This window comes from Nestor notabilis, unplaced genomic scaffold (genome assembly GCF_000696875.1).
Source record: "Nestor notabilis isolate BGI_N333 unplaced genomic scaffold, ASM69687v1 scaffold292, whole genome shotgun sequence".
In the NCBI taxonomy this organism is placed as follows: Eukaryota; Metazoa; Chordata; class Aves; order Psittaciformes; family Psittacidae; genus Nestor; species Nestor notabilis.
The window spans coordinates 17,713-33,119 of NW_009918708.1; the positions used below are offsets into that span (position 1 = coordinate 17,713).

At 36.2% G+C, this 15,407-nt stretch overlaps 1 protein-coding gene across 1 annotated transcript in view; it reads left to right on the forward strand.

The window, feature by feature from the left end:
• Positions 1-12,765: 12,765 nt before the first annotated feature.
• LOC104402080 (calcium-activated potassium channel subunit alpha-1) overlaps positions 12,766-15,407 on the forward strand; it is a gene marked incomplete at both ends in the record, with an annotated part of 173,161 nt that continues 170,519 nt past the window's right edge. The window contains one exon of the mRNA XM_010009861.1: positions 12,766-12,827. Within this exon, the coding sequence (XP_010008163.1) occupies positions 12,766-12,827 (62 nt within the window). The remainder of the gene's footprint in view (positions 12,828-15,407) is intronic.

The following is a 15,407-nucleotide window of genomic DNA, read 5'->3' on the forward strand; positions in this document are numbered from 1 at the left end:
GCATGCAGGAAGACAGGCAGTTTGCTAGGTCTCCACCCTCAAAAATGTGTCTTTAAGAAACATGAGAATGCTGATGGGAGATACCACAGGCTAGCAAAGCCAGGTAAAGATGCAGACTATGGACCCAGAGGAAGGGATGACTTTCAAAAGTCATGGAAGAAGCCTATAAAGATAGCAAGGACCTGACACAGCAAAAGAAAAGGTCAGGTGAGGTAACAGTTGGTTTCAAGGATAGATTTAGTAGTCACTGCTGTACGTTTTTTAAAAGCAAAGGTAGTAAACAAGACTACTAGGGAATGTAACACTGGAAGTTGGTTCTGCAAGCCTTTAAACATATGATTATATGATTTTATCTTCAAACCATATTAAAAAAGCTTATAAAAATGTTTTTGGTCTTAGAATTACAGCCACATAGCAACACAGAAAAAATTCATGTTTGCTGAATAAATCAGTCTTTGAATCCTTATGAAGAAACTGCTCTTTCCATCATACCCCTCAAAAAATAGAAAAAATACCACAAGTAAAGGTTTGTTGTGTAAAAATAACTTTGTACCTTTGCTTGGTACATCATTGTCTACGTCACTGCTTGCTACAGAATTTGTTTTCTGTATTGGTCTTTAGTGATAGTTGCAAATCATTGATTCCATTTCATACCTCACATGAATTTCTCATCATTTGGTACATGATGTTGAATTGTAATTCCAGATTAACAATACTCGTGCTGCCCACATTTTCTTGATTACAGCATGGAAATCACCCAGTGCCTGTAATTAATGGTATCAAAGGCTTTCGTGCCTTCTCTTAAATACCAGTGTGAAGAAACCTTCATGTAGCAGTGTGGCCTTGCAGCAAATTGTGAATCAAGATTTCATGTGTAGTAGCATGAAACTATGTTTACGCAAATTTTACATATGATAAAAGGAAAACTTACGCTCACATTTTTCAAAGGAGCAGAAACTACTATATGAACATTTGTTCAGCTTACTTCCAAAGCCCATCACTCTTAACATAAGGGAATGCTTCCCAATAAACCAGGATTGCCACAACCTGAACACTTGTCTGCTTCAGATTTATCTGCTCCAGTGAAATTGCTAAATCTTATTACCTAATTACGTAGCGATCTCATGTCTAGTGATTAATGACTGTGTCAAAGATTTAATTGGCAGGCTTTTCAGTTCAAATTAGTCTAAAATCCGAAGAGCTCACGTTGTCTATGGTGCTGTGAGAAATTGAGAGTTCTGATTAGAATTGTATTTTGAAATAGCCACTGGAAAAGTATTATGATGGTCTTATTTTCTGTTTTCAGGTAAGCTGAGGTATATGCTCCTGTATAGAATAATCAGACAACTTAAGCCTACAATGACTAAGTTTAGTTAGTGCTACAATTTACAGTCACTCCTTGGGCTTGCTCTTTCTATAGTTTTCTTTTGTACATGAAAGGCAGCTTTTTGTATTCACAAATTCTCGTATACAGCTGGGTGATTAAGTAGGTTTAGATTTATTCCTAATGATCAAAAAAGTCAATTTTTCAGTCTCCAAAGCAGATTGGTATGAGAGATGTTTGCCTCTGGCTATCAGTCAAAGCTATCAATTTTGGCAAAATGACTGAAGGACAAACAATGTCAGAGAAAAGGAAGGAAAAACAAATTTACAAAGGTGACTTTCAAAAATCCTGTGTTGTTTAACTTATCAGCAGCAATTATTCCCTTCTATTTAGCATGGGTTCCTCACATTGATTTTGTTCATTGATGTCCAGGGTTTGAAATTTTGTTTAATTGCCACAAAAAAGCTTCTGGTGTAGTTGAGACTAAGCTGTGCCTAATCACTGAGTAGACAGTGTGAATTGAGGTACAGTGAGCTCCTGCAAATTGTTATGCAAATCTTTTAAGGTATAGTGCTCCCTATTAAATAAAGTCATGTTGTTGATGGTTACCTCTCTTTAGAACTCTATGGAACAATTACGGATTTTCTTAGACTTGTAGTAGAACTAGACCAATGAATAGAATGCTTCATTCATTGCCATGTATCAGCAATTGATATGCTCTGTTCTGGAAAAGGAAGTAGAAATGCTACAATTCTGGAAATGATCTTTATATTCCAAAAAATATTAAGAAAATCCCGCCACATTAGGTAATGTTAAATGGAAGATGAGAGCTGTAGTGTTGAGTACTGCAGCAGAAAACCATTTTTGCAATTAGTCAGATACATTTATCAGTGATTATTTTCCTTTCTGAAGACTGTGTCTTGTTTTCATACTGGTTTTAAGTACATTTATTGACAAGCATTCGGATGCTTGTTTTTGTATGCTGAATGATTTGAATATTTCTTCTTCATTCAGTCTTTTTCTTGAATGAAATTTCATGGGGATTTACTGAAGCCAGGAGCTTTCTTTTTTTTTTTTCGGAGAATACTTGCACAGCTGCATCCTCCTTTGCTGTATGTGTGAGTTCTTGTGACTAAGAACCTAAACAATTGAAAAGGGAGGTAATTTTTTATGTTTGTGGAGTTCTGCTATTTGAAAATTCAGGAATAGTAACAGCAAATCTGTGTAAATGAACTTACCAAAACCATTCAATCAGAAAACCATAACAAGAGGAAGTGTAACCCCTTTTAATTAGTCCTTCTCTAATTCCTCTTCTAAAATCTATTGACATAACTGTCTGTCATGTAGATTGCATATCAGACTCTAATGTCAAATGACTGAGGAATGTGACGATTCCTTTTGTCTGACATATGATCTAGCATCAGTTTAAATATTTAAGGTAAATAATTTCATTAAATGTAATCATTGAAGTGATCCATTCACAAAGAAATGTATTTCCATTTAGTTGTTTCTTATGACATGGTGATAAAGCTTGGAAGGTCTTTTAGCAGTGTTAATATGTGTAGTATTGTAATGAAAAACTGTGGATTGCAGAATCAGTTCTCCAAATTCTCCAAAAGTCCACATTTGCAACCTTACTCTTTCCTGACACCACTTGTTAGTCTTGTTTTACTCCAAACCAAAATGTCCAGAAATACATTTCTGATTTCAATGTTTAAAACCCACATAATTTTCTATATCCTATTATATTAATATTTTCTGGCATTTTTGCCACCATTCTTTGGTTTCCATCTTGTTTTTTCCTTGGATGTTCTCGTATGTTGTTGTTCATTTAAAAAATTGCTAATGAAAGTACAGTATATTGAAGTAAAGAGAAGAACAGTGAAACTAGTTAGCTTGGGTTTGGGAATTTTTGTTGTTTTAAACAAATACCAATTCAGAGATAGAAAATAGCTGATTTAAAAAGACTGTACAGAATCATCATAGAATCACAGAATGGTTTTGAAGGAACCTTAAATGATCAAGTTCCAATCCCTCTGTTATGGGCAGGAACACCTTCTACTAGTCCAGGTTGCTGAAAGCCCCATCCAACCTGGCCTCGAACACTTCCGGGCATGGGGCAGACACACCTTGTCTGGGCGAACTATTCCAGGGTCTCACCACCCTCGTAGTAAAGAACTTTTTCCTGATGTCTAGTCTAAATCTACCCTCTTTCAGTTTAAAGCCATTCTTCTTTGTCCTGTCACTACATGCCCTTGTAAAAGTCCCTCTCCAGCTTTCTTGTAGGCCCCCTTTAAGTATTGGAAGACTGTTGTAAGGTCTTCCCGGAGCCTTCTCTTCTCCAGACTGATGAAGCCCAACTCCCTCAGGCTGTCTTCATAGGAGAGCTGCTACAGCATTTGCCAGTATATATGTTTTCTTTACAGTTTATTAATTTCTAGTTCTGCATTATGGCATTCCAGATACAGGAGTGGATTAACTGTTGGCAAATGATTACTTTTTACTGGTATAGACCTTATCTGATTTCCTCTTTTTTGCAGGTGATTAATTTCCCTGATGTTGAGCTATTGTAGTTAGATTATCTTCTAATTTAATTATGCATATTTTGTTTATTATTTTGAGGCAATATCTTGTCTCTTTTATTCTTTCCATAAGTTAATGCACTTTTGTGCTTCTCAACATGTTTCCTGCAGGATTTGATATTTTTTTGTGTAGGCACTATACAAGAAAGTGCAGGAGTCTTTGCTTGCTTCTTTATCTCACTTACCTCTACCACGTTCTTTATCCAGATGTGGGATGAGGTATTACTATAACAAAGAGTTACATCTGAAGTTATTTAGTTCCAATTCTTCATCTGGAGATAAAAAGCCTTCTGTCACAACTGAAACATAGGAACATAGAAACAAAAAAATAATTACCATATACTGCATTTCAGGGCATGACACAATAAGCAGGGGCTTTCCCCAGGTCTAGCACTGGGGATGGGACTGTGATTAATCAACCAGCATTACGAGTGCTACTCTCCTGCTGTGTTTATATGACAGGGAGACCATGCTCTAGAGCTGTGAAAGAGAGCAGATTGTGATAGAAAGTACTGCTATTTATTTTGACTAATAAAATTAAATACTGAATTGGAAAAGTTGCACGCACTTCAGTTGGTCATATTTCCAGGCACTCTCCCAGCAAACCTAATTAACTTCAAGCTACAGAGTGCCATTAACAGATGGTACTTTGTCTTGTATTTTTTCACTAATTAGAAAATCTCAGTCTTTTCAAATTTATTGATTGAAAAGAAATTTTCATTTTATTGTCAATATGCTAGTGGAAAGTCGAGGGCAAAATACTGCTTCGTATAAAGAAAAACAGAGCTGAAATACTAACGTACATTAGAAGCTTGTACAGAAAAGAACATAGCAAAGATAATTCCTTTTTTAAAATGAGATTGGAAATGTGTGGAAAACAAAAGTGCATTAATACACTAATTTTCTTTGGTTTATTTTCTGCTTTGATTTTTCATATTCCTGATTTTGATGTCTACTCTGATGGTTCCTGAATTTTGATCCCACAGTATGCCTATAATAAGAAAGACTCTTTTTAATTTCAAGCAGTCCATCCAAATTAGAGGTAGCCCTTTAAAGTCTATGTAAGGGAGTTGATTCTCTTATTGGAGAGAGAATAATACACAGGTAATGATGGAGAGGCTGAATTTGCTCATTCTGCTCAGTTTTATTAAGAGATGTCACATATTCTACTCCAGTGACCTGTTACATTAATTGCTTACTGAGGTTATATAGTTAGGTAAGCTCACAATGGTTCAGGCCTTTACCATGCATCTTACCTGTAACTTCCAGGAAACAGTCAAATTACTCTTCTGACGCCTAAGTTCAATATACTGGAACTGAATATGTGGCTTAATGCTATTATTGAGACAGCAGTAGAGGTTTCAGCTGTGCTAGATCCACTGCAAACACCTGTAATGAAAGATAGCTGTTGCCCTAATGAGTTGATATGCAGTATCCTTGCCAAATGAAAGCAAGAGGGAGAATTGGAAGCCAAGAGAGAAAAAGTAACATTCTTTAGGTCACACACCATGCGAGTGGCAGAACTAGGGACAATAACCAAGTCTTCTAATTACTCATGATCATCATCTGAAGCTCATGCTGACCTACTTTAGTGCTGCCTTTCATTTTTAAAATGAACTCTGTGCTGTGAATTTTCCTAGAGAAGTTCACTGAGACTTTACTGCATGTTGGTTTATCAAATAGTCATTTCTCACTCCCCTTCACCTCCTCTTTTGGATAAACTTTAACTTTTTTTGGTAAATGGTAAGTCTATATGAGCTTTGCCAAAGGGGAAAATTTATATAGCAGTGTCTCGTAAAGCTGCCAAAGTTTTCCATACTCTTTTTAACGCATGTGGGCGACTAATTTAGTTACTATAGAATTTAATAGTCAGTTAACTTTTTAGTTAACTCCTTATTGTGTAATAAAGGTAAACAAAATCAAAAAGTAGAAAATGTAATTGAAAGGAAATATCTTGTATGCAAACATTTATGTCTGGATTTCTGATAATTTTTTTAATGTGGCTATCGAAGTTGCAAAGTTTGGGTTTAGTAATTTAATTGCTTCAGGGTCAAAACTAAGCTAGTAAAGGCTTTTCAGAGTTGTGTGCACTTGAAGCTTTCTGACTTCTCTGAAAGATGGGGTTGCTCATTGTCTAGCTTGACGTGCTTAGTTCCTTCTAGAATTGGTTGTTAAAACCTAGCTGACATTCAAAGTGTGACAGAAATATTAAAAATGTGGTTTTGTGGGAGCATTTGTTGTTTATTTTAAGTCTCCCTGGCATCACCTGCCTCTCTGCATGCAAAATTGCAGGATCAGTAAGTCACCAAGACCATCTTTTTACTACCCAGCAGACACAACTCTCAGGATTCATACCTATTAGTATGTATCCTGTTGTTAACAGCAGGTGCTGACTGTAGAATTTGTTCTTTGCCTGTGCTTGCATGCGAACTGATACGTATATCACTGCTGCTTCTTCACAGTATTATGTTCCGTCACACGTGCCTCATATATAGGGAATATATTAACTGTAAAATCGGTTTCCCTGTATTTGTGAATAAAAGGTAAACAAAAAAGAATTCCCAGTTTCTTAGAAACCTTGTTTAAAATTTTCATTTATCATTTATTACTGGTAGGAACAAGATAGAATCTTATTTTGTCTTTTTATTGTTTCATCACTTTATCTTTCTCCTCGTATTCACCCACTTCAGGCCTCATTTGCTTGCATTTCCTGGTTTGGTCTTGAAAGGCGGCTCATGACTAGTGGTGCATGGTTAGGTAGGTGTCTTCAGAGAGAAGCTGGCATTGTATACAGTTGTTCTGGAAGATGCTAAGAGAACATTTAATCAGTAAGAAATTATTCAAAGCCAGGTTGGATGGAGTCTTGGGTGACATGTTCTAGTGTGAGGTGTCCCTGCTCATGACAGGGGAGTTGGAACTAGATGATCTTAAGGCCCTTTCCAACCCTAACTGTTCTCTGATTCTATGATCTTGCAAACCTGTATGAGATAGAGTGACCTTCTAAGAGGCCCTGAGAATATGACCTCATAGAATAGGTGTTGGATCTTTTGTGCTTTTGCTTTCATCGGTTTAGTATTTATACATTGGCCTGGGAGAGACCAGGTAAAGAAGCAGAGGTAGAAGAACTGGAGACAGGGCAATGTGTTTAAGCCCAGAGAAAAGTGTGTACATAGCTCCATCCAGAGTATGGTTCTAGCTCCTGCTGATGGATTTTAGACATCCTCACTCCTGCTTTACTCCTTGGTATCAGGCAGGGTATAGTAGGAAAGAAGTCTCTAAGCAGAAACTTACTCTTTATTGCTATGAAAGTATTTATACTATTATATTTGTCTTGACAAATCACAATGTTCTGAAGACCATTTTGTTGGATCAGCTAATGAATTGTATAGTTTAAGGTCATACAGCTCCTTTAGGTCACTGCAATATGTCCAAAGGTAATATTAATAAAAATACCTGAATGAAGTGCTACCACAAAACCCAGAGTAGAACTCTGGTTTTAGAGCAAGAATCTGTATTGCATTATAGTAAATATTTGTATTTATAGTAACGTAAGAGATATTAATTGCTCAGCTGTTTATATCAGCTGTAGTGCATAATTTCTTACCGCTTATGGCTTTGCCTACATGGAATGCTGGGATTTTGTTGTTTGCATGTAGGGTATCCGTTAATGGGGCATCAATTTAAGTAAGCCATTTTGGCTCTTCTGTGGTCTAGACTTGAGCAAGTCTTACTTTTGTTAAACTGCAGTAATTGCACAGACGCTGGTGCATATCCTAGAGTCTGCAAATTAACGCTGGGATTGCCTAGCAAGGATTAAGAAATTCCTGTTTCTGAAATGTAACTTGCAGCTGGTGTGTCCTCAGAAATGCAGGTTTTCATTCGTAAGAAGTCTAGACAACTAAATTCTGGTTGTCTATAAAAGAAATACGATTTATTTCCAGTTTTAGGGTTTAAAGAAGGTGTTGGGTTTTTTTTTTAATATTCAAACTATATAAATTTTCATTCAGATTCAGTTGAAACCTCAGGCTTTTGACATCTTACTAATGTGAACCTTAGTGTTCTGAAGTTAGTGGATCCTTGAGGGTGTAGCTTTATGTCAAATATAAAAATTAATAGAGCTTTATTTTAAAGCATCACATGAAAAACCTGAGTAGGTCATTAAGAGAATTTGTTGTATGGATGTAGAAATTAAAATTAATTTAAATTCTGAAAATATTAATAATGAACAACTTAATATAGTCTAAGTACAGTAGCCTTAGGGTTGAAAAATTTAACCTTAGAATTATAAGAGTTTTAGACATTTCTGAAGAGTGGTACATAACAGATCGTCATCAGATAACAGAATAAGGACTCCCTGGTGCAATGAAGTGTTAAGGGTTATGGAATTCCTGAATTTTTTTTCTTTTCACTGTGTACTACTTATTTTAATAGTTAATGTTGAGAGGAAAATGACACTTACTCCTTTTTTATTTCTGGCTTTACCTCTTGAGATCTGTGCTGTTTTGTATTAATGATGTGTAGATAGACCAATTTTGCCAGAATTTGCCTGTGAAACTTCAGCGAGTTCTGTTTCGTTCAGACATTACAGAATAACCAGAGATTGAAGTTCCTGCTCTAGACTCCTCGCATTGCTCGTTGACGATGTATTATTAACTGTAGGTCCTCTCTCTGACGGGAGCAGCCTTTCCCTGCGCCCTGGTGTTCAGCCCCGGCAGGACAGCACCTCACTGTCATGTTAGGGGAAACAGCGCCACCTCTTGGCTTGTCACGGGCAGCGTTTGGCTACATAAGCCCTGTCCCGGGGGGTGGTCTCATCCCCTTTGCGGTTAGGATGGTTTATTTCTGAGAGCATTTTCTCAATGCCTGTACTTTCCCTGCAGTTCTGTTATGTTGCCACATGCTTATTAAAATTTCCTTTTTTTTTTTTCTTTTTTTTTTTTTTCTTCTCCCTTCCCCCCTCCTTTATTTTCTGTCCTTAATATGGATACATAAAGTTTGACTGCAACAGAGCAGTCAAAGCTCATCTGGAGCATCTTGCCAGGAATAGAGAGCAAAACGTTTTTACAGTGTTCTTGAAGTAGCTTTTATATGCAATTTCTTGGACTTCTGCCTCAAAAAAGCATTGTGCACTTTTATTGAAATCTGTGGCTGGGGAAGGGGTGTGGGTTTTTTTCTTTTTTTTTTTTTTTTTTTTTTTTTTGGTTTTTTTTTCTTTTTTTTTTTTTTTTTTTTTTTTTTTTTTTTCTTGTTTGGTGGAGTTTCTTTATATTTTTGGAAAGATTTAAGAATATGCAGCAACTATTCCATGCTTTTCCCTCCTCTTTCCTTTAATCAGATTGGTGGTTATTTTTAACTTGATACTAAGTGCTTAGTCAGCGTAGCTGTTCGCATATGACTTCACATTTCTCAATCTTAAACAAACAATAAGTTATTATGAATTAGAAGATTCATTCCTTCCAGATGAAGAGAAATTATAATAGATGTGTAGCAATTGCAATGTTGTGCCAAATGCATTGGAATAATAAACAGAGCAAACAAGCTTCTTTCCATGGCCTGATTAACAAAAAAGGCAGTAATTCACATCCATATGTTTTTCATCTCTTAGATTCTAGTTGCTGTGACTTTGGAGTATCAGTTTATGTACATATCTCTTCTAGCATAGTCAGTTCCACAAAATAGATGTTAACTCCTATGACAATCTAGCAAGGACTCTAATCTTAATCTACAGGAACTGATTGTCCCCCTGGGTCTGAATAAGCGGGATGTATTTATCTTTTTTAGATGGTAATACAGCAAACAACTTGCATCTGAGATTCTATCAAATGTATTTATATAGCATGGAAGGGTGTTAGTTTTAATTTTTAAAATTTTGGTCTAACCTGATTGTTTCAGGCCTTGCTTTTCCACACACTTGATGTATTCAAGTTCAGCTCAATACCTCTGTCCCTCAGCAAAGGAAAAATAGGCTTCTCTGCAAGCAGGATGAAAATTGAGTTTAGGATTCTATTCTCTTTTGGTGCCCTTTCTGTGATTTTTGGAGACATTATGACTTGTGATGTTAGATACGTGTTTTGGGGAAATAGAAGAGGAAATAAAGCCTGGATTTAAAATCAGATATTTATAATAGTAGGGGAATGGTGTAGTTTTGCATACCTATCTCACTCTTTGGTGTAACATGGGAATCTGGAGCTTCTTGCAAAATTTAGATATTTGCATTTTAGTGGTAGTTACATGAATTGTCATAGAACATTATAATTCCTTTCGTGTCTTAGAAGATCTTACCCAAAGTCTATGTAACATTATTTAAGCAGCACAAGCACAGTGATGATTAAGGGATTAGGTATAACTAAAATGCAAGGCTGATTTACAGTTATGCTGGTTTTGTTCTAGAAGACTCCTAGATGCTGTAACCCCAGACTTGTCATGTGAAATAGAAAATAAAATCTAGCTTTACTTGTGTACTTCACAAAATTTGAAAGATCAAACAGATTACAAATTTAGTTTCTCAAATTTCATTTTCAGTGTTAAATAGTCATTTCAGCATTCTTCAGTTCTGTATATAAATGATTCCATGGAATATAGGGTAAAAGAGAACCATTAATATTTGACTTTAAACCGTGCAAGATTAAATATCTGTGTTTAAAACTGGTTTGGGTCAAATCAGAAACTTCACCGGAAATATAAGCTCTGTATTCCCAGAATCCTCAGCACCTTGTCCAATTTTTTTTATTATTATTTTTTTAATATATATAAAGACTACATTTGAAATATATTGATAATAAATACATCTAGAGCTAGTCAGTGGAGCAAATTTGATTCAGATTCAAACTATGGTTGTTTGTGGCTTGGAATACTGCAATGAATGGGGAGGGGTGTGCACAATCAATTTAATTCCCAGCAACTTAATTCAGAGAAAAACAGGCCTTGGGATGACTCCTAATCATAATTTGAATATAATGCCAGGTGATAATTCACAAGTTCTAGATCACCACGAGTTTGTTGTGAGATGGTGAGACTCTTAACCACTGATACAGATTTAATAGCTTTCACCTTGCACCACCTTTACACATCTGATCAATAATGTAGTTTAGTAAAAGAAGATTCAAACTCTAGATGTTAGCGCTATCTTAGACTTGGGAGGTAAAACTGTTATTTGAAGAATTTCATGCTTCAGTTCTGACAGTCTGACTGACAGATCCCACTTATTTGTGTGATAATACATCAGATAAGACAATGGATGCTTGTACTCAGGCAAAATATTCTTTCTCAGACATTTCACAAAGCAAAAACTTATGGTCAGCAAGATCTAAAAGGAATGAAAAATTAACTTAAACTTTCAGTTGAATACAGTTTCCTTTAACAAGTTCTAGTGATTACATTAAGAATAATATTAAAAAATAAGTTGGTTTCTTTTATTGGAAAACCTGTGCATTTTGGCCTTGCAGAGCTTCAGAGTTTGGTTGTATAATTATAATTATACGTTGCTTCAGATACTGCAATTACAGTATTGAGTGATAGCTGAGAGTAGAGAAACTTCTACATTATTGTTTCAGTAAGTCTACTTAGAATTTACACATTGCACATTCCCTTGCACTATGACTCTCAGGCTCCTAGTTGACCCAATCCTGAGTGCTCAATTCTCTAGGTTTATTTTAAGGGTTGTTACTTATAAGCAGCTACTTGAGATGTGCCTTCCAGAAGACTAAGGGACAATTTGCTTTCATTCTGTGGACCAGCAGATCAGATGAGTTGCAGGAGACATAATTTTCCATCTGTTTCCCATCCTCAGTGCAGGAAACAGGAATCTCTTCTGATTTCTTCCAGCACAGTTGCATTCTAAGACACAAAAAATAGCTTATTGTGTTCATGTTTTCAGGTTCTAAATTACGCAGTGTATGGCATTGTTCAAGAGAGAGAAACCTAGAGTAAGGATATCAGAAAGCTAAGTTACAATTGGTACAGAAACTGTTTTGTACTTCAGTGCAGAAATTTCAGTTATGCTGTCCTGTGTAGATGCAGACCTCCTTTGGATAGGATGTGAAACTAGATCTTCCCACAGTGTTGGAGAATCTTTCGGAGCCTGTAGAACAGATAATTGTTTTGGCTTTATGTTCAGAAAAAAAAAAATTAGAGGCAGACGGAGATGTCATTAGTGCAGCTTCTGCTGCGCTAGCCGGAGAAGCAGGTTCTACCTTGCTAATGAGGATTGGGTGCCAGACCTAACAAAATTATTTGGTTTGAAAACTGAATTCAATGGGAGGAAATGCTGGGACTGCCAGGTGCCCAGGGCATGTATTCATTGTGTCAGGACATGCTGCATCAAGCTATTGTTTTAACCTGTTTGAAAGCTAACTACAGTCTCAGTGAACAGGAGTGCAGAATAAATATGTAATTTTACAGAGCCTTACACTTGTGTATTTCACAACCATGTATATAGATGGTAATTCAGTCTAATCCATCATCACTCTTGGATTATGTACCAATGAGCTGGAATTTACTGCAGTCCTGAAGGATAGGTTTGATAAAGCTGTGGTTTGTTTTGAATGCCATGTAGTAAGACTGCTTGCCGTTTGCAATGAAATAATACAGTTTAGAAGAGATCAGGATCTAGGACCTAATTGTATACTGGGTTTCCCTGAGTTAGGATTAAACTTGTTTGTGTCTCTTTTTCAATGCAAGACAGCATGTTATGATAATATATAGCATTTGAAATTCAAGTAGGAGTAGCTTTGTAAAGAAAATGACAGCTGAAAAAAAAAAGTTTATAATATATTTTTCCTGTCTTTTTTTTTTTTAGTGTAAAAGAAGAAATGTTTTGCTTTAACACTATTAAATAATGACTCTCTCTTTCTTTTGTAGGTTGTCTTAGTCTTCGCTCTTAGTATTGGTGCTCTTGTAATATACTTCATAGATTCATCAAAGTGAGTATTCTAGTACATTTTCCTTTCCCTCCTTTCCTGCAGCAATTATACATCTTTAAATTGCTCCATTCATCTACATCAAATCAGTGCTTGGTGTCATCACCTGAGTGCGAAGAATTTTATAATAATGCATGGTCTACCAAATAACTCAAGAATGAAAAAAATCTATAAAATAGATTGAACATAGTCATTGGATCTGTAGAATGGAGAGAAATTCTACTTTTTTGTGTTGAGAATATAGCTACTGTTGCAAAATTATTGGTTTTGTGTTCATTGTGCATATGCGGAATCTTTTAAAATTCAAGACTAAGATAAGTAATACAGGGGAAGAATGTTTGCAGGAGGAAAAAAGTGTCTTAGGAGACTGACAAGAACACTTCTGAAAAACTCTGAATGCAGTTAGACACTATGAGCATTGTATCGCATATCTGTTCAGATTTCCAACTCCTGGGTTTGATAGATTTCTCCCAAGATAAGGTAAGTCAGTAAACATCTGCAAAGCATCTCACTAATCAATCTATTTATTTATTTTTTTTTAAGATTTACACTAACTTTATCAGACAGTGTAGTAGTTTTCGCCAGGCAACAGAAATTTTCTTCCTTACCTTTTGAGATTCGTGATGGTTCAACACAAACCAGTGTAACTTGGAATATTCTCTCTTTGATATTATTCGTACTTCGTACTTGTTTTCATATCAAGCTGGAGACTGTCAGTGGCGCAACAAGCAAATGGGTAGCCTAACACAGAAGACTGTAAGAAAAGAGACTCAATAGAATGTTATTCTGTTGAATCCAGTTATTTTGGGAGGCTGATATTCTGAAGTATCAACAGCATTTTAAAACTACGTATTTGCTGCTTTTCTCCAGACTGGTTTTAGGCTTGCCATTGGTGCAATGGTTAAGATAGTATGGCGGATTGAGCCAGCCTAGCTGTCTGTAATGGTAGTGGTTATGTTCTAAACCAATCCCTGTGTGAGTCAGAAAATCAGATATTTCACTGTTGGCATCTGTGTATACTGATATTTAGGTAGGTAGGAGCACCAGCAAAAGGCATTCTTGAATACATGGATGTCAACTCTGTATCATGTGAGTTTTAACAGTGAGTTTGTCATTGTAGCCTAGATGTGTTGAGTTTTAACCCATATCACTGTAGCCTGGATGTGTTAAGCATAACACAAATAGCTAAGGTAGAGATGATTGTCTTTGTGGAGAGGAGCAAAGTGGTGGGAAAATTCAAGTTCTGTTTGAGCTCTCTTGAAATGAAGACATAAATTTTTCCTTCTTAACATTGCAGTGAATATTCTCACTGGTTTCAGAAAATTTTTCTTCAGTATGTCACCACAGAAGCACATAAGGTGGTGTTTTTCTGGAGATCTTTTAAAAAACTTCTTAAAGCACAATGGCAAAGCTTCTGGATGGCCAACATATCCAGGTCAAAAATCTCAATTAGAATAAAACCTGCTTCCATTTTTGTTTCAATTTCAGACCAGTGAAATACAGCTATTTGTTGGGGCAGTTGTCTTTTGTGAAACTAATGGATTATATAATGAGTTTTAGGCACTGCATTCTAGAAGCCTTTGATGTTTTCCTCAAGGAGAACAAAACTGACAGCATGGGGGATTTATCTGGAGTTCTTAAACTTCTTGTGGGCCACCTAATCCATGTACTGCTACCAGTTAATTGTCTGCTCTACCAGTGAGGATAGAAAAGTGTTTTAACTGTAGGTTTCTATGGGTTTTCAGCCAACATTTAACTCCCAGCTGCAGTTTAAACTCAGCAAGTTACTGTATTCTACTTGCACACTTTTCCTTTATTTTTTAATTCTTCCTCTCATGCCCTATTTTTATCCCACACATATGTCTTTGTTGTGTTTTGTTTTGTTTTGGTTTTTTTTTTAATTTTTATTTTCCTAGTAAATATTAACTACTAGTTGAATTCAGGATAGAAACTGCGCAAATAGATCCCTGAAGTGCAAAACTCTGCTTTATTCTGTAGTAGCATCTGACCTGACATCCATTTCAGCAATGTATAATCAAATGTAGTGATATGTCAGTCTATTTAAGATCCCCAAATCCATGATGAGTAAATATAATTCTTCTTAGAATTTGGTCAAAGAGGTAATAATGAAGGCAGGGTGAGAGGAAGGCTTCTGGTATTCTCAACCAAACAAGTGAAACAACAGAGACTACAGGTTGGCCAGGAACAGTGGATACAGACAGCATCTAGTGCTCACACCAGACAGATAGTGGCATCTCTGCCACTGTGTGCTTTCGCTTGACAATGCGTTCTATAGCTGTTGTGTTCTGCCTGTGCCATGACACTTACTTAACTCTTGTTTGATCTTACATATAGAGCGACAAAAAAATGTTTTCAGTCCAAAACTGAAGAGCGCTAGTGTAACCATTTGTCTCAAATGAGATGCCAGTGATCTATTCTCCAAAAGTCTTAATCTGTCAGGAGATTTGCAGATGCAATGGCAGGTATGTCCACAAAGGAATCCTACCTGACTGCAATCATAAGGAACATCAAGAAAGATGGAGGTAACACCACCACTTTCTTACGCAGTGAAGGAAGGGGAAA